Below are 19,419 nucleotides of genomic sequence, written 5' to 3'. Positions count from 1 at the left end.
GATTCATAAATAACCATTATTTGCAACTTAAGTTCCTAAAAATAGATACGCTGCTTCAAAGAAAATTTATCAAAGTGCTTTATAAAAATGAAATACACAGAGAAGATATATAATGCTTTAACAAAAGGGCTTGAAAGATGCATGCTAAACTTCTATAGGGATAAATGGAAGGAGCTTCCAGGTGTCCACTCCTCTGGTGAGATGGAGTCAGGAGATGCTCTCCTCAGCTCCTTGCCTGGGTGGAGAAGTCAGGCTATAGGGCTGGCAGAAATCCTTGTTTGAGGGCCTCACCAAATTCCTCAGTCAGAGTGTTGCAGCTGAGCGGAGCGGCTGCTTGGGACTACTGCTCGGGCGCTGCAGAAACCCGTCTTGGAATCTGACATGTAATCAGTTTGGGACCGTTGGCCAGCTGCTCCTAACCTGGCCACATGAAGGCTCAGACTGTTCCAGTCTCTGAACTGAAGAGAACCAACACTATCAGCATATCTCTCACCACCATGAATGCAAGGTATTTCAATGAAGAGTATCAGGAGGACATATACAAATCCCAGACTGGCATGTGCAAGTTCTGAGGAATGGTGGAATAACCCAATGTATCTGGGTGACCTTTGGAGACAGCTGAGACAGAGCTACAACAGGCAGTGGCTGACACCCAACTCATAGCCCAGTTTCGCCAGCCTTGTGGCTGACAAGGTCTTGGTGCTCCAAGCGGCTGTCAGGCCTGAGCCTCTGAGGTGGGAGAGCTGAATTCAGGACACTGGTCCAGCAGAGACCTCCCGGCCCCACATAATATCAATTGGGGAGAGCTCTCCCAGAGATCTCCATCTCAACGCTAACACCCAGCTCCACTCAACGACCAGCAAGGTAAAGTGCTGGACACCCCATGCCAAACAACTAGCAAGACAGGAAAACAACCCCACCCATCAGCAGAGAGGCTGCCTAAAATCATAATAAGCTCACAGACACCCCAAAACACACCACCAGTCATGGTCCTGCCCACCAGAAAGACAAGATCCACCCTCAGCCACCAGAACACAAGCACCAGTCCCCTCCACCGGGAAACCTACACAACCCACTGAACCAACCTTACCCACTGGGGGCAGATATCAAAAACAACGGGAACTATGAACCTGCAGCCTGTGAAAAGGAGACCCCAAATGCAGTAAGTTAGGCAAAATGAGAAGACAGAGAAATAAACAGCAGAAGAAGAAGCAAAGTAAAAACTCACCAGACCAAACAAATGAGGAAGGAAATAGGCAGTCTACCTGAAAAAGAATTCAGAGTAATGATAGTAAAGATGATCCAACGTCTTAGAAATAGAATGGAGAAAATATGAGAAACGTTTAACAAGGACCTAGAAAAACTAAAGAGCAAACAATGATGACCAACACAATAAATGAAATTCAAAATTCTCTACAAGGAATCAAGAGCAGAATAACTGCAGCAGAAGAACAGATAAGTGACCGGGAAGATAAAATAGTGTAAATAACTACCACAGAGCAGAAAAAAGGAAAAAGAGTGAAAAGAATTCAGGACAGTCTCAGAGACCTCTGGGACAACATTAAACACACCAACACTCGAATTATAGGGGTCCTAGGAGAAGAAGAGAAAAAGGGACTGAGAAAATATTTGAAGAGATTATAGTTGAAAGCTTCCCTAACATGGGAAAAGCAATGGTCAATCAAGTCCAGGAAGCACAGAGTCCCATACGGGATAAAGACAAGGAGAAACATGCCAAGACACATATTAACCAAACTATCAAAAATTAAATACAAAGAAAAAATATTAAAAGCAGCAAGTGAAAAGCAATAAATAACATACATACAATGGAATCCCCATAAGGTTAACAGCTTATCTTTCAGCAGAAACTCTGCAAGCCAGAAGGGCGTGGCAGGACATATTTAAAGTGATGAAAGGGAAAAACCTACAACTAAGATTACTCTACCCAGCAAGGATCTCATTCAGATTCAATGGAGAAATTAAAACCTTTACAGACAAGCAAGAATTCAGCACCACGAAACCAGCTTTAAAACAAATGCTAAAGGAACTTCTCTAGGCAGGAAAACAAAGAAGAAGGAAAAGATCTACAATAATAAACCCCAAACAATTAAGAAAATGGTAATAGGAACATAAATATCGATAATTTCCTTAAATGTATATGGATTAAGTGCTCCAACCAAAAGACACAGACTGGCTGAATGGATACGAAAACAAGACCCATATATATGCCATATACAAGAGACCCACCTAAGACCTAGGGACACATACAGACTGAAAGTGAGGGGATGGAAAAAGATATTCCATGCAAATGGAAATCAAAAGAAAGCCGGAGTAGCAATTCTCTTACCAGACAAAACAGAATTGAAAATAAAGACTATTACAAGAGAAAAGAAGGACACTACATAATGATCAAGGGATCAATCCAAGAAGATATAACAATTGTAAATATTTATGTACCCAATACAGGAGTACCTCAGTACATAAGGCAAATGTTAACAGCCATAAAAGGGGAAATTGACAGCAACACAATAATAGTAGGGGACCTTTAACACCCCACTTTCACCAATGGACAGATCATCCAAACTGAAAAGAAGTAAGGAAACACAAGCTTTAAATGATACATTAAACAAGATGGACGTAAATGATAATTAGAGGCCACTCCATCCAAAAACAACAGAATACATTATCTTCTCAAGTGCTCATGGAACATTTTCCAGGATGGATCATATCTTGGGTCACAAATCAAGCCTTGGTAAATTTAAGAAAACTGAAATCATATCAAGTATCTATTCCGACCACAACGCTATAAGACTAGATATAAATTACAGGAAAAAAACTGTAAAAAAACACAAACCCATAGAGGCCAAACAACACACTACTAAATAATCAAGAGATCACTGAAGAAATCAAAGAGGAAATAAAAAAATACCTAGAAACAAATGACAATGAAAACACGACGACCCAAAACCTATGGGATGCAGCAAAATCAGTTCTAAGAGGGAAGTTTACAGCAATACAATCCTAGCTTAAGAAACAGGAAACATCTCGAATAAACAACCTAAACTTGCACCTAAAGCAATTAGACAAAGAAGAACAAAAAACCCCAAAGATAGCAGAAGGAAAGAAATCATAAAGATCAGATCAGAAATAAATGAAAAAGAAATGAAGGAAACGATAGCAAAGATCAATAAAACTAAAAGTTGGTTCTTTGAGAAGATAAACAAAATTGATAAACCATTAGCCAGACTCATCAAGAAAGAAAGGGAGAAGACTCAAATCAATAGAATTAGAAATGAAAAAGAAGTAACAACTGACACTGCAGAAACACAAAAGATCAGGAGAGATTACTACAAGCAACTCTATGCCAATAAAATGAACCACCTGAAGGAAACTGACAAATTCTTAGAAATGCACAACCTGCCAAGACTAAATCAGGAAGAAATAGAAAATATGAACAGACCAATCACAAGCACTGAAATTGAAACTGTGATTAAAAATCTTCCAACAAACAAAAGCCCAGGACCCAGGCTTCACAGGCGAATTCTACCAAACATTTAGAGAATAGCTAACACCTATCCTTCTCAAACTCTTCCAAAACATAGCAAGGGGAGGAACACTCCCAAACTCATTCTACGAGGCCACCATCCCCCTGATACCAAAACCAGACAAGGATGTCACAAAGAAAGAAAACTACAGGCCAATATCACTGATGAACATAGATGCAAAAATCCTCAACATAATACTAGCAAACAGAATACAATAGCACATTAAAAGGATGATACACCATGATCAAGTGGGGTTTATCCCAGGAATACAAGGAGTCTTCAATATATGCAAATCAATCAACATGATACACCATATTAACAAACTGAAGGAGAAAAACCATATGATCATCTCAGAAGATGCAGCGAAAGCTTTCGACAAAATTCAACACCCATTTATGATACAAACCCTGCAGAAAGTAGGCATAGAGGGAACTTTCCTCAACATAATAAAGGCCGTATGTGACAAACCCACAGCCAACATCGTCCTCAATGGTGAAAAAGAGAAAGCATTTCCACTAAGATCAGGAACAAGACAAGGTTGCCCACTCTCACCACTCTTATTCAACACAGTTTTGGAAGTTTTAGCCACAGTGATCAGAGAAGAAAAGGAAATAAAAGGAATCGAAATCAGAAAAGAAGAAGTAAAGCTGTCACTGTTTGCAGATGACATGATACTATACATAGAGAATCCTAAAGATGCTACCAGAAAACTACTAGAGCTAATCAATGAATTTGGTAAAGTAGCAGGATACAAAATTAATGCACAGAAATCTCTGGCATTCCTATACACTAATGATGAAAAATCTGAAAGTGAAATCAAGAAAACACTCCCATTTACCACTGCAACAAAAAGAATAAAATATCTAGGAATAAACCTACCTAAGGAGACAAAAGACCTGTATGCAGAAAATTATAAGACACTGATGAAAGAAATTAATGATACAAATAGATGGAGAGATATACCATGTTCTTGGATCGGAAAAATCAACATTGTGAAAATGACTCTACTACACAAAGCAAATACAGATTCAATGAAATCCCTATCAAACTACCACTCGCATTTTTCACAGAACTAGAACAGAAAATTTCACAATTTGTATGGAAACACAAAAGACCGCGAATAGCCAAAGCAATCTTGAGAATGAAAAACGGAGCTGGAGGAATCAGGCTCCCTGACTTCAGACTATACTACAAAGCTACAGTAATCAAGACAGTATGGTACTGGCACCAAAACAGAAAGATAGATCAATGGAACAGGAGAGAAAGCCCAGAGATAAAGCCACACACATATGGTCACCTTATCTTTGATAAAGGAGGCAAGAATGTACAGTGGAGAAAGGACAGCCTCTTCAATAAGTGGTGCTGGGAAAACTGGACAGCTACATGTAAAAGAATGAGATTAGACCACTCCCTAACACCATACACAAAAATAAGCTCAAAATGGATTAAAGATCTAAATGTAAGGCCAAAAACTATCAAACTCTTAGAGGAAAACACAGGCAGAACACTCTATGACATAAATCATAGCAAGATCCTTTTGACCCACCTCCTAGAGAAATGGAAATAAAAACAAAAATAAACAAATGGGACCTAATGAAACTTCAAAGCTTTTCCACAGCAAAGGAAACCATAAACAAGACCAAAAGACAACCCTCAGAATGGGAGAAAATATTTGCAAATGAAGCAACTGACAAAGGATTAATCTCCAAAATTGATAAGCAGCTCATGCAGCTCAATATCAGAAAAACAAACAACCCAATCCAAAAATGGGCAGAAGACCTAAATAGACATTTCTCCAAAGAAGAGATACAGACTGCCAACAAACACATGAAAGAATGCTCAACATCATTAATCATTAGAGAAATGCAAATCAAACCTACAATGAGATATCATCTCACACCTGTCAGAACGGCCATCATCAAAAAATCTAGAAACAGTAAATGCTGGAGAGGGTGTGGAGAAAAGGGAACACTCTTGCACTGCTGGTTGGAATGTGAATTGGTACAGCCACTAAGGAGGTTCCTTAAAAAACTACAAATAGAACTACCATATGACCCAGCAATCCCACTACTGGGCATATAACCTGAGAAAACCAAAATTCAAAAAGAGTCATGTACCAAAATGTTCACTGCAGCTCTATTTACAAAAGCCCGGAGATGGAAACTACCTAAGTGTCCATCATCAGATGAATGGATAAAGAAGATGGGGCACATATATACAATGGAATATTACTCAGCCATAAAAAGAAACGAGATTGAGCTATTTGTAATGAGGTGGATGGACCTAGAGTCTGTCATACAGAGTGAAGTAAGTCAGAAAGAGAAAGACAAATACCGTATGCTAACATATACATATGGAATTTAAGAAAAAAAAAAGTCATGAAGAACCTAGGGGTAAGACAGGAATAAAGACACAGACCTACTAGAGAATGGACTTGAGGATATGGGGAGGGGGAAGGGTAAGCTGTGACAAAGCGAGAGAGTGGCACGGACATATTTAAACTACCAAACGTAAAATAGATAGCTAGTGGGAAGCAGCCGCATAGCACAGGGAGATCAGCTTGGTTCTTTGTGACCACCCAGAGGGGTGGGATAGGGAGGGTGGGAGGGAGGGAGACGCAAGAGGGAAGAGATATGGGAACATATGTATATGTATAACTGTTTCACTTTTTATAAAGCAGAAACTAACACACCATTGTAAAGCAATTATACTCCAATAAAGATGTTAAAAAAAAAAAAGAACCCATTTTGATGGAACTTTAAAATGCAGAAAATTACACATAGGAAAGGTAATAAAACTATTACAAGCAAAGAAGCCATTTATGACATTCAAGATAACTGAAAGTTTTAACACTGGGAAATTGATGATATCAGGAATTAGTGTTGGGAATTCCCTGGCGGTCCTGTGGTTAGGACTCTGTGCTCTCACTGCCAAGGGTGTGGGTTCAATCCCTGGTCAGGGAACTATGATCCCAGAAGCCGCCTGTTGCGGCCAAAAAAATGAAAAAAAAGGAATTAGTGTTAATTTTATGTTAAAACGTGATTAATAGTATCGTGGTTGTGTTAAAGAAATCTTTATCTTTAGAGGTACAGATGGGAACATTTATAGAAGTTGTGATACTGTGCCTGGGGCTTGCTTTAAATTAATATGATATGCAAACTATTATATATAGAATGGATAAACAGCAAGGTTCTACTGTATAGCACAGGGAAGTATATTCAATATCCCATAATAAACCAAAATGGAGAAGGTTATGTGTGTGTGTGTGTGTATATATATATACATATATATATATGTATATATATATAAGTGAATTACATTACTGTACAGCAGAAATTAACACAACATTGTAAACCAACTATACTTCAATAAAATAAATTTTAAAAAATAAAAAGTAAAATAATATGAAAGATGGGTAGGGTGGTGATGAAAGTTTAGTATGAGTAAATAATTGTTGAAGCTGGGTGATAAATACACAGGTCTCATTATACTATTCTGCCTATATTTGTAGTTTCAATGTTTATAAAACATCTAAAAAACTAGTAGGACAGGACTTCCCTGGTGATACAGTGTTTAAGACTCTGTGCTTCCATTTCAGGGGGAGCGGGTTCGACCCCTGGTCAGGGAACTAAGATCCCACATGCCATGCGGCACGGCAAAAATAAATAAATAAATAAAATTAAAAAGGAGTAGGAAAAAAACTAAAATCCTAAATGCTTCTTGCTGAACTTTGCAATGTCTGTTCATGACATTGCTTACCAAGTAATAAATACATTCATTCCATCATTCTTTTGAGACTGGGTTAGTAAGATGCTTGTTTATAGGAAGTATTTAACTATTATAAATGTTTAAAAATATTCATTTTCCTGGCATATTTATGAAACAAGTCACAGAAATAAATGCTTTAACAAAATGAATTTAAATTGTTTTTTTGTTTGTTCTAAACTATAGCTTTATTATTATGAAACTACTAAAAAAAGCAATTTTTTATTTCTTTGAAATGATGAGTGTGGTAGGCTGAATAATGGCTTGCAAAGATATTTACGTCTTAATTTCTGGAACCTTGTGAATGTTAGTTTATATGGCAAAAGAGCCTTGGCAGATGTGCTTAAGTTAGGAATCCTGAAATGGGGAGATTAGCCTATATTATCAAGGCAGGCCCTAAATTCAATCACAGCTGTCCTGAATGCAAGAGGAAAGAAGAGGAGATTTCACTACAGAAGAGGAAAAGCCTGTGTGACAGCAGAAGCTGAGACTGGAATAATGTGGTCACAAGCAAGAAATGCAGGCACTCTTAAAAGCTGGAAAACATTAGAAACTGATCCTCTCCTAAAGCTTCCAGAAGAAATCAGCCCTGCTGACATCTTAATTTTAGCCCTGTAAGACTCATTTTGGAGTTCTGGCACCCAGAACTATAAAAGAATAAATTTGTGTTGTTTTAAGCCACTAAATTTGTGGTAATTTGTTACAGTAGCAACAGAAAATAATACAGTGAGATACCTCTTAATGACAAACCACATAATTCTAAAAACTCATCATCAACTTAAAAGAGTAAAGGTTGACTAGTTTGATAAAATGAAAAGTAGATAGCCACCATCACCTGCATAAAAGTATATGATGACAATTCATCAACATGGTATGAATATGAGTAACAGACATCTTAACTATACCCAAGTAATTCCAAATCTAAGAGGGGACTTCATTTTGTTAATTCAGAAATGAATTTCTCCTAATTGAGGACAAACAATATCCACATTTTCAAATCTTCATTAATAGAAGCTCATGAATTCTCAGGAACAATGAAAAGTTCTCTGAAGTTCACAGGGTTTTATTTTGTCCTACAGTTTCATTGATATATGCCTCTTGAGAAGCCATTAAATATGAAAAGTCACTAAAAGGAAATAATTAGATTTTTGAAACATACTACTTTATGGTTGCTTACCTTAAAAAAATGTTCTATGTTACAGTAGAGAATCAATTTTGTGCTGCTACCTTATAACTGTTGATAATTAAAATAACTTGCGCAGAAGAAACTATACTTCACAATTAAATGGCTTTTAAAATATATATTCATTATAAGAAAAATGATAAATTCATTTTTCAATCTTAAAAATTTTTAATATTTGTAGATAATTCCAGATGCTCTTGTTAACTGACATATAACCTACTTTCAAGATGACATATAAAATTCTCAAAGTTCTTTTTTTGGGGGGGTCGCGCTGCACGGCATGTGGGATCCTAGTTCCCTCTGCAGTGGAAGCACGGAGTCTTAACCACTGGACCTCCAGGGAAGTCCCTCTCAAGGTTTCTAACGATGGATTAATGCCTACAGAAATGAAATGCCTGTTGTAGAAGTCCATCAAGTACTGGTTTACTGCCTACTTTCAAATGTTAAATCTTAATATCCCAGTTCCCCTCAAAATATTTTTCTTAAAATGTATTCGTTTAATCATTAAATTCCTTTATTATTTGCAAGGGAAATTTTAAATGGTGAAGTCTATCTTCTATATCGGAAAGTAGCAGAAGATCTTAGGCACCAAAGAAGGGCCCTTATAAGTAAGCAATCCAACTGAAGCTTCATTTAGACCACTTTGTTTTCTTTTTGTAAATTAAGCAACTCAAAGCCTTTTGTTCTACACCAAATTTAACATCAGACCAGAAACTTTTCTGTTTCTAGGATCCACCTAACTGCCCTTATGAAAATCTCTCAAAACAAGATTTACGTGATATAACCACTTGTAAATGAGGTTACCAATAATGAGTTAATCGATGGATATATTTATTAATTCTAATTAGTCTTATTATGCACCCTACTCCATAAATGTAGCTTCTTATCAAAAACTCTTTGATAATACGTAGAAACATGGATTGGAATGACATTTACCAAAACCACTGAAAATAACTGCTCAGCTGAAGTTTCTGGACATTCCAAGGAAAAGCAAAAAATAGTATCAACTTTATTCCTTTGGTGCTACTATATAGTAGTGCCATATTCCACTATGCCAAATGCCCACCATGTAGTGGCATTCCCACACAATTATGGAGATGAAAAAATTATAATACAAGTACAGGTTTATGTGGTACCTCTTCAGCTACTGCGGTACCTTTTCAGTAAGCTCTCTTTTCAAATGCAACAATTACTCCCTGGTCTGAGGGTTTAAAATAGATACTTAAGTGCTTAAGTATTCACATTCTTAGAGTATAGCTGATTATGATTAGAGCATACCTGAGTAAAATACTACTCACATAGCAATTTATAGTAAAGTAGGAAAGGTCAAGCATGATTATCATGCTCTCCTTTTTCAGGACAAGAAAGACTCATAAAGGTTAAGTTAACTGTCCAAGGTCACTAAGCTCATGAGTCAGAATTCAAACCCTGAAGTTCTGACTTTCCATGATTATTATCATTAACATTGTAAATGAGGATATGCCTTCATTAATTAAAAAAAAAAAAAACTTTAAGGAGACTATCCCTATACTTGGCCTAATCAACAAAGGTGACTTCTGTGACTAATACCTTTTGGTTAAATTAAATTTCGGATAATTTCAGGCATGAGGGGAAAAGTATCTGTACATAGTGTGTTGACAACTTGAGTAAGACCAAGGAATCCAAAGGAAACAAGATTTCTCAGGAAAGAAGATAGAGCCAAGGTGTATCTATCCAATCGTGACTAGTTTTAGTTCTCAACCTTATACTTTACTTCTGCAGTATTCCTTTTGTTTCCACAATACTACTTTCTTCTGCTTTTTTATTAACTCCCAAATCTATATCTAGCCAACTCTCCTGGACATCTCCACTTGGATGCCCTGTAAATGCCACAAATATAACAGCTCCAATATTTTATTTTCTCCATATAAACTTCCTTCTCCTCAATTCTCTATCTTACTTAATGACACCATGACCCTCCTAGCTACTTGGGCCAGAAATCTATCTTCAAGTTATTTTTGACTCCTCCTTCCACAAATTTCTAACTGGTCATCAATTCCTGTTAATTCAAGTGGGTCTCCAGTGCCCTGGTTTGCCTATCGTCACAGCCTATAGAAGCCTCTTATCTGGTCTCTATGCCTCTAGTCTTTCTCATTTCAATCTCATTCTCTACACTGCTGCTAGAGTTAAATTTCTAAACCAGAACACATTATGCCCATTTTCTTCTTGAAGGGATTTCAGAGCTTTTTAATTGCCTCAGGATCAAGTTCAAATTCCTCACAATGGAATTTTTTGAGCCCTTCACAATTTGGGTCCAACCTCCCTAACCTTCATATTCATCTCCATTTAATTTACACTGTGCATCCATACACGCCTACACCATAGTTCTTGAAATCTTTCTTGTAGGTTAGTAACATATAATTCATTTATGTGGCTTTCTCTTTTTGTAACACAACGAAATTCAAACTTCCTTCAAGACTCAGCTCAAATGTTATCTTCTCTGAAAAGGCTTTCTTGATTTGCTGTCCTCCCATTTTACACAGAATTAATACTTTCTTTACTTTTTTCAGCGACTAGAATCCTTTCATTTTAGTGTTCCCAACACTGAGTAAAGTACCTGACACAAGATTACATTACTTTCCTGAATGAATGCGAGAAAAAAATTTCATATTAAGATTGGTATCATTACTTTTGGTGTAGCACCTGGACTACCTGCTCTATACTACAGTGCTCTCCATAAAGATGAAGAAAGACTTCTGGGTTGGAAGTGGAGAGGGGATGAATGAAGAAAATGTAGAAAGGAAGTAAAGTGGAAAGGAGAAAACCTGTATGAATCAGTGCAGGTGGGACAGAATACTGCAATAAAAAAACTCTTCAGATGAATGCAAGATATAGGTTTACCATGTCTCTATTGGGGGTTGGGGGGAAGAACATACAGGCAGTTAGTAAACTTTTAAAATGTTTTCCCCAAATAGGGGTGATACAATTATTAATATTTCTTTTCAAGACAAAAATTTCATTTTATCCTCCCCAAACTTGATTTAAATATTTAAAATTAGATTAGAAATACTTTCCTTGAGGTACTTTAAATTATTATAAGTTAATGTAAGATGATTTAACCTCCTACATTATATTACTTATATTTTGCTCTGACTTTGGCATATATGTTCTTTTTTAAAATATTTATTTATTTATTTATTTATTTTTGACTGTGTTGGGTCTTTGTTGCTGTGCCTCGGCTTTCTCTAGTTGTGCTGAGCGGGGGCTACTCTTTGTTGTGGCGCACGGGCTTCTCATTGCTGTGGCTTCTCTTGTTGTGGGGCACAGACTCTAGGCACATGGGCTTCAGTAGTTGTGGCATGTGGGCTCAGTAGTTGTGGTGCAACAGGCTTACTTCCTCCGCAGCATGTGGGATCTTCCCGAGACAGGGCTCGAACCCATGTCACTTGCATTGGCAGGCAGATTCTTAACCACTGCACCCCCAGGGAAGTCTGGCATATATGTTCTTTGATTTCTAAATTTGACTTCAAATGTTCTACTCTGATTAATACTTAGAACCATTTCTAGTTATTACTCCTACTCCATTTCACTAGCATCAGAAGAGTACATGTGAAATTTGATGTGAGAGATCAGAAATAAATGAAGGAAAAGAATATATTACCTACTTCTTTTGAGTAATTCAGTTTATTTAAACATTAAGTAGATGCTCCTCAAATAATTAGTAGAGTAAGAGACAGTTAAATTTTTTTTACGAGAGAACATTACAGGGTTTTTTTTTGTTTTTTTTAATAAAATATCACTCACTGTTACCTTGGCAAATGTTGACCCACGTCCTTCTGATTCAATTGTAATGGTTTTTGTACGACGTAGTAAAATCTGATCAATATCTTCTTCACAGAATTTAGAGCCTTCATCTTCTTCTTCCATAATGGCACCATAAGCACCTCTTCGAAGCAGATCTTCTATTTCCTTTTTGGAAAGCTGTTGAATCTAAAGAGACAAAATTTTGGTAATAGTTTTTTCAAGTTCATAAAATGAGAAAGTATCCCTAAAGAATGTTAAAGAACACAGAAGTCATGTTTAAATTGCATTTGGGGCTTGGGATGTACCTGAGAGAATTCTCTAAAAGAATATATTGAGGTTGTTGACTCTTTACTATCTTTAAAGTACGATTTGCCATTTGCCTAAAGTAACTCCAGTTAAAACAAAACCTCTGGGGCAGGTAACCTCTCAAGGTTCTTTTTAGTACTAGGATTTGAGAGTTGTTATAAGCACAAGATATAAATAAGATTTTGAGGGGAAAAAATGCCAAAAACATCATTTATAGCAAGAGAAAGCCAACGTTAATAGTTTGGCCCTAAAAAAACAATTTGAAAAACTGTTTATAGAAAAAATGCAGAAAAACACAAATTCTACTTTGCTGTGCCATGATACAAATGTCCTGCAAGGAAGAATTTCTATTTGAAAACACAATCTTAGAATTTACAAGCATTGACATTATATAGACAGAACAGTTTCCAAAAGTACTAACTAAATGTAGCTCTACTCTGACATTCCTCCTTACATAAAAGTATCTATCTACTGCTTAGTATGGATCAAAATTAAATAATATGCTATCTGAGGTTTAAACTAAATGTAAACAAAAACAGAAAAACTCTAGGTGAAGAAGAAAATATACATACACCACCAACATTACTTTCTCTTCCACTCATGCTCTGTAATACAGCCTTATCTAGACCCAGTTTCAGACTGGCTCGGTCAAACATCTCTCTTTCATATGAGTTACGAGTTACTAGTCGGTAGACTTTAACTGCTTTATTCTGACCGATTCTGTGGCAACGAGCTTGGGCCTATAAAAAATGAGAAATTATAGGTTAAATTAATTTATAAAATAGCACAAAAGGCATTACGCATTAAACTATCTTGATGGAATATAAAAGTATGTGCAAGAATTTTTAGACACTCTTGCTGTTGAATTGCATATAACCTTTCTCTGGAAATGAAGGTAGAACTTATTAAAATGAGACATGATTCCACAATCAGAAATAAATTAAAATTTAAACATATTTCAGAGACTATAAATCCATGAAGAAATACTATTTTTTAAAGAGGGTGTCATCAGCATAATTCTAGACAGGAACATAAACTCTGTGAACAGACTTTTTTTAGCCTCTGGCTTTAAACTTAAAATCTAACCCTAAATTTCTAATTTTTTTTCTACTACATTATCAACAATCTTTTCAATATATTTTAGTTAAGCTGGGTAATTCTGAGGGGAGTAAAAACCTAAGGTGAACAACTCTGGAGGCCTAAATTTTATTTAAACAAAGGAAGAACTAATTATCTAATATGCAGACATGTTGGAAGTAGAGACATCAGAGATTACATAAGAGCTTCACATTTTATCTTGGGTTCCTAAACTTAAAATTTGTCTGATAAATTTTGAACTAGATTATATACATGAGAGGTTAAAACATTATCTTTTATTAAGCCAGGTATATTCTCAAGAATAATATCAATTACAGTACTACTGAGACTATCATGAACAATAAAAGAAGAATTTCTCCAATACTTTGTTCTCTTCTCATATCCTTCCTAGAAACACATTTTCTGTAAACTTTGACTCACTCTAATCACTAATTAATATTCCTATGTTCCAACGAAGTTCAAGTAGTCTTAATTTATATGTGTACATTAATTTTCTACAGAATTTCATAAAAAGGCAATATGTCTCAATTCCATGCATACTCTATTATGTAATGATTAAGAAGATGATATCAGGATAAGCAAGTACTTATTTTTAAGGAAGTAAAGTAAGTTATTCTTAAAGTGTAGGCCTTTCTCAAATTTACATGATATACTTTGAACAATACTGTACTTGAGTAGGTAAACCTTTTTTAGAAGTATGATACGTAACCTAAACAAGTATTTTTTATTTTATTGTCATTAAATTAAAATAAAAATAATTTCACCTATTTTATTTGGCATAGATATTTCTTAGGGAAACATACATGTTAGTTTGTCCGTATAAAAATAAAACAGGTGGATTATCAAAGATAGCTATGGGAATTAAAAAAAAAATTCTCTTAGCCAAGGAATCTGTTTACCTGAAGGTCGTTTTGAGGATTCCAATCAGAATCAAAAATTATACATGTATCAGCTGCAGTTAAGTTGATGCCCAAACCACCAGCTCGGGTACACAGAAGAAAGACAAATCGATCTGAATCAGGTTTACTAAATCGATCTATAGCAGCTTGTCGAAGATTCCCTCTGACTCTTCCATCAATTCGCTCATATAAATATCTATCAAATGAAATGCAATAAATTTAGATAGATGAGTATAATGAAAATGAAGGCATTCTATCAAATGTGACAGACACATATCTGTTTTCCAGCAACATTATGTTTTCTACAAAATTAAGAAGTGATATTACCCCAACTAGTTTCTATGGTTTTATTCTTCTCAGTGTTGGTGCTAAGTAAGAAACACAAAGTAACACAAAGTTACAAAATCTCTGCATTCCTGGATGTATAGGTAAAATACCTTTATAATTAATATACTTTATTGATCTCATTGTAACAAATGATTTTTTTTTTGGCAAGAAGTAAAGACTTTCATAAAACTCGATATAAGAAGCTTAAAAACATTTCTCTCAACTGATATACTATTCTCTCAACTGATATACTATTCTCTCAACTGATATACTTGCTTGTAAACTATAATTTATTAAGGGCAAACTATAATGCTAATCCTTTATAGTCATCACTGCCAAGCAATTGAATTTTAACTTCTTGTATTCTTCCTCATTTAACATCAATAAAAATAAAATACATAAAAATTTAGGAACTAGAAGAGAAATACACATGACACTTGCCACACCTCTTCAAGACACTGGTTCAAGACACTTCTTTCCACCTATAATTTACTAGAGTCTCAGCAGCAGCTCCACTGTTATCTCTAGTACCTGTGAAACAGGGGTGTGACTTCTAATAATGTTACTTTTGACATTACTTTTGACATTAAAGAAATTTGAGGTTTTCCATGAAATTCATAAGTCAAATTTATCTTTAGCTTACAAAGTTCTTCGTGTAAAGACATCAAGAAAATGCAAGAATGGCTATTTTAGGAATACTGCAATTTAATCTACTTACGTGGTATAAAACTGAGAATAATACACATTTTGGAATAAGACTAAATGAAAGGAACACTGACACTAAAAGTAGAACTAAAAACAAAATGAAAAATAAAAATGAACTACAAAATCTCTGATAATATAAAGTAGTATAGACAGATCTTTTACTTATTAATAAGGATCAAAATATAGTAAACTACAATTACAGCTGAATCTTCAGATTCTCTCTTGCATTAATGTGCTGATTTCTAATTGGCCCACAAAGTGCTCTGATAAATATCTTATGATAAATATTCTATTTATCCGAATACCGATTAGACATTATTTAAGACTATCTTACTGTCATGCACCAAAAAACCAAACCAAAACAAAAAACCTACATTAAACACATCAGAAAAAATTAAAACATGAGCAAGTATTATATAGTGTACAATAAGTTAAAGTGCAGCAAGTTCAGGTTCTAATTTTAACAATGAAAAAGATCTGAAAAGGATCTTGAATCATTTTAATTTTGAAGATAGTTATAAATCCATTTAAAATGTTGCTACTACAAGGCTAAAAAAATCAAATAAAATGTATACTAAAAAACCTATTTGTAGGTCAACAAATACCTGTCAATTTGCAAAATTTTCTTAATCAGTCTCCTTAGCCCTGTTTACTATTGCAACATATATAGGTTAGGAAAACACCTGACACATAATCTTAAACAATCTTTATGCAGAGATTTAAATGGATTCTTACCTAGATAAAGAGGAAGATGTGACTAAAGTTGGGTTACAGTACAGTGCTGTAATAAACTTAACAACATATACTTAGCATAATTCAGTGGTGAATTATATGCCTTACCTTTTATGTATAAGATAGTCCTCCAGGATATCAAGGCAGCGTACCATCTGAGAGAAGATGAGCACTTTATGACCTCCTGCTTTCATTTTAGGAAGCAATTTATCAATAAGGACCAATTTACCAGCAGACTGGATCATTGCTTGAAGATGAAAATCAGAAGCAGCTGGATTATATGTATCTCTAAATTCTCCAAGTATTTTCTCCTCAGCACCTGTCAAAGAAATATAAGACAGCATCAGTGCACAAATGCAGATGACTCCCAACTACTTTCTTTTTAAATAGTGCTCCTCTGTGCTTCTGTAACATTAAAATTTTCTAATGGTAGGTACACTGCTTTTATTAGAATTATTTATGTTTGTGGCTAAATCCCCACCAACACCAGCCTGTAATTGAGGATATGGACAGTGTCTTAAGCATTTTTTATCTCCCAAGACACTGGGCATAATGTCTTATATAAATTTTATGTTTGCTAAATGTTTAATGAATGCTATTAGGAAAAGTATTAATGAAAATGTGGTTCTAACAGGTGAGTAAACACATATTTTTAAATAAACATCTAGTATTTAAACACCAATATAACAGTGATCATGACTGAAAGGTGATCATACTTAATCTGGATGGGCATCTTGCTTGCCATCAAAGCAAACAGACAAGAAAAATTAAAGGGGAAGTCAAGTTACAGGTCTTTGACCATACTTCTTCCAGAGTCTAGATTAGCATTAGAGGCTCTCTGCTTTCCTTCAGCCTGTCTAGCTATAGGAGTACCAGGATTGCAAGTGAGTTAGTTACTAGTCTAAGAAATGGCTTGTCTTGGATAAAGTTAAGAGTATACTCCCAGGAATAAGTGAAAATACCCAAATGTTGTACAGAGAGACTATTAGCAGAGAAGCTGACAAGACCTTAAAAAGTAATGTTACTAGAACACAAAAATTGAGAGACAATAACTAGGGTATCCAGACTGAAAAGAAACCAGGAAGAAATATGTAAATTCGGAGGTTCAAAGACAGGCTTTGCTGTCTTTGTCCATAAGGAGGATTAAACTGGAGAAAGAATTACAGCCCACGTTAGACTGAACACAACTCCTGCTTTTGTAATCTGGTGATGCTAACATGGGACACTGTAATGAAGTAGCTCACACTGCCCCTAACTCCAGAACACTTGTAATCCCTCAGAACACCAGGGTGGAGGGTTATAGGATCACCGCCTCTCTTTATAACAGCCACTACAGCTGTAGTGGTGGTGTGTTATTTTTTCATGAGTATTTGTTGAAAGAAGAGAATTTGTTTGCAATCCTTTTAAGCTACCTTTGATAAGATATGGGTGATTACAGCACTTCCTGAGCTCCATCATGGTATTGACCAAGTTGGGTACATTAGTCTGCCCTGCTCCTTTGGATAAAAATGAAAAGTTCTTCTCCAGAATAGCCCGGTAGTATTTCTTCTGAATGTTAGTAAGTTCCACTTCAATGATGGTTTCTTCCTTAGGTGCCAACTTCTTTTCCACGTCTTCTTTCAATCGTCTCAACATCATTGGTTTCAAGATAGCCTGAAGTTTCTGCACCTGCATAAAAAATGATGAAAATATATGTAGCATACATATACATAAGTACAATGAGAAGAGATTTGATGTGCTTATTTACAAAGACCAATAGGATACCTGTTCCTCTGTTTTCAGATCCCCAAATTCTTGCATGAACGTTGATTCAGAAGGAAACCTTAAGGGTTCCAGAAAGTGAAGAAGACTGAATAGTTCTTCAACTGTATTTTGGAGAGGTGTGCCAGTCAAAAGCACCTTGTGCTCCTATATAAAACAAGAATAACATGTCAATAACATGTACTAAGTGTTCATGTCAAACACCACAGTACTAAAATTATACGAAAGCTGACATAGGTTATCAAATGTTTCAGTGTTTGAAAAGCAAATCTTTTTCTGACCATAATTTTCAAGAGTCAACCCAATACATCTCTACCCATACATCATCATTAATTTACTTTCTCAATCACTTTTTAAAAACTCTGTATCATTCTCATAATAGTTTACTTTGTCTGCTATTAATTCTTACCTATTGCTTTTGAAAGAAAAATTCTAAATAATTAAGCAGCATATTTTAGGTTTTTTTTCAAGGAAACAGACATTTTAAAGAACAAAGAGGGCATTTTGGGGGTTACTCAACCATTCTTGGTATGGTAATTTGTATAGAGAACAGCACTCATTCTTTATAATTTGGCAGATCATCACTTGACTTCTTACACACGAACAAATTCTTAAATCATTAAAACTACAAACCAACAATGTGAAGGGCTGATTGGAATATACTTCTAAACTAGAATTGCATTACAAATTAAACATAATAGTAACAACAGGAAATAAAATATTTTTAATGATAATAGCACAAAGTATTTGAAATTTGATTTGACAGTACCTCTAAATTCCTAACCTGAATATTTGTATATGTATCTGTATGTCTGCATAAGTATTTAATATTAGGAAACAGTCTAGACAGATATATACCAACCTGCAAATATTGGAGTAAGGAGGGGAAGAGAACGGGTGGGCGTGGATGAAGAGTAAGAAGGAGCACTTTAGTGTTTTACTGTATGTAGTCCTTATATCTTTGAGTCATTTGTTCAAGTGCTCATGTACTAATTATGTGATGTTAATTAAATCAAAATATTAAAAAACACAAAATGCTTTGATTTTAAAGCAAACACACTAATGACTTTCAAAAATCCCATTAATTATAATAAATATATGCTAAGTATGTAGAATTGTGTAGAAACTTTATCCCTCTATCATAAATGATCTGAATAATATAACTTTGGTGAAAGGGCTTTTTATTGAGGAATTTCTGCCTTAAAACTTGTAGTTTTATTTCTTTCAATAGGACACTCTACAGAGGTTTCTCTCTCTCTTTTTTTTAATTCCAGCAGTTAATTACTAAAGCTTTTTGGAGGAAAGAACTAAAAAA

The 19,419-nt window shown here is 35.2% G+C and overlaps 1 protein-coding gene across 6 annotated transcripts in view; it reads right to left on the bottom strand.

The window, feature by feature from the left end:
* CHD9 (chromodomain helicase DNA binding protein 9) overlaps nucleotides 1-19,419 on the bottom strand; it is a 244,924-nt gene that overhangs the window by 58,646 nt on the left and 166,859 nt on the right. For all 6 annotated transcript variants that reach the window (XM_060289805.2, XM_070044370.1, XM_030832973.3 and 3 more), the window contains 6 exons: nucleotides 18,108-18,251; nucleotides 17,756-18,011; nucleotides 16,452-16,662; nucleotides 14,580-14,775; nucleotides 13,155-13,322; nucleotides 12,283-12,462 (listed from right to left, as the gene is read on the bottom strand). In XM_060289805.2, coding sequence (XP_060145788.1) covers nucleotides 12,283-12,462; nucleotides 13,155-13,322; nucleotides 14,580-14,775; nucleotides 16,452-16,662; nucleotides 17,756-18,011; nucleotides 18,108-18,251 — 1,155 coding nt within the window. The remainder of the gene's footprint in view (nucleotides 1-12,282; nucleotides 12,463-13,154; nucleotides 13,323-14,579; nucleotides 14,776-16,451; nucleotides 16,663-17,755; nucleotides 18,012-18,107; nucleotides 18,252-19,419) is intronic.

Source organism: Globicephala melas, chromosome 19 (assembly GCF_963455315.2).
Source record: "Globicephala melas chromosome 19, mGloMel1.2, whole genome shotgun sequence".
NCBI lineage: Eukaryota > Metazoa > Chordata > Mammalia > Artiodactyla > Delphinidae > Globicephala > Globicephala melas.
The sequence above is the reverse complement of the archived record's forward strand: the minus strand, read 5'-3'. Positions and strand labels throughout refer to the sequence as shown.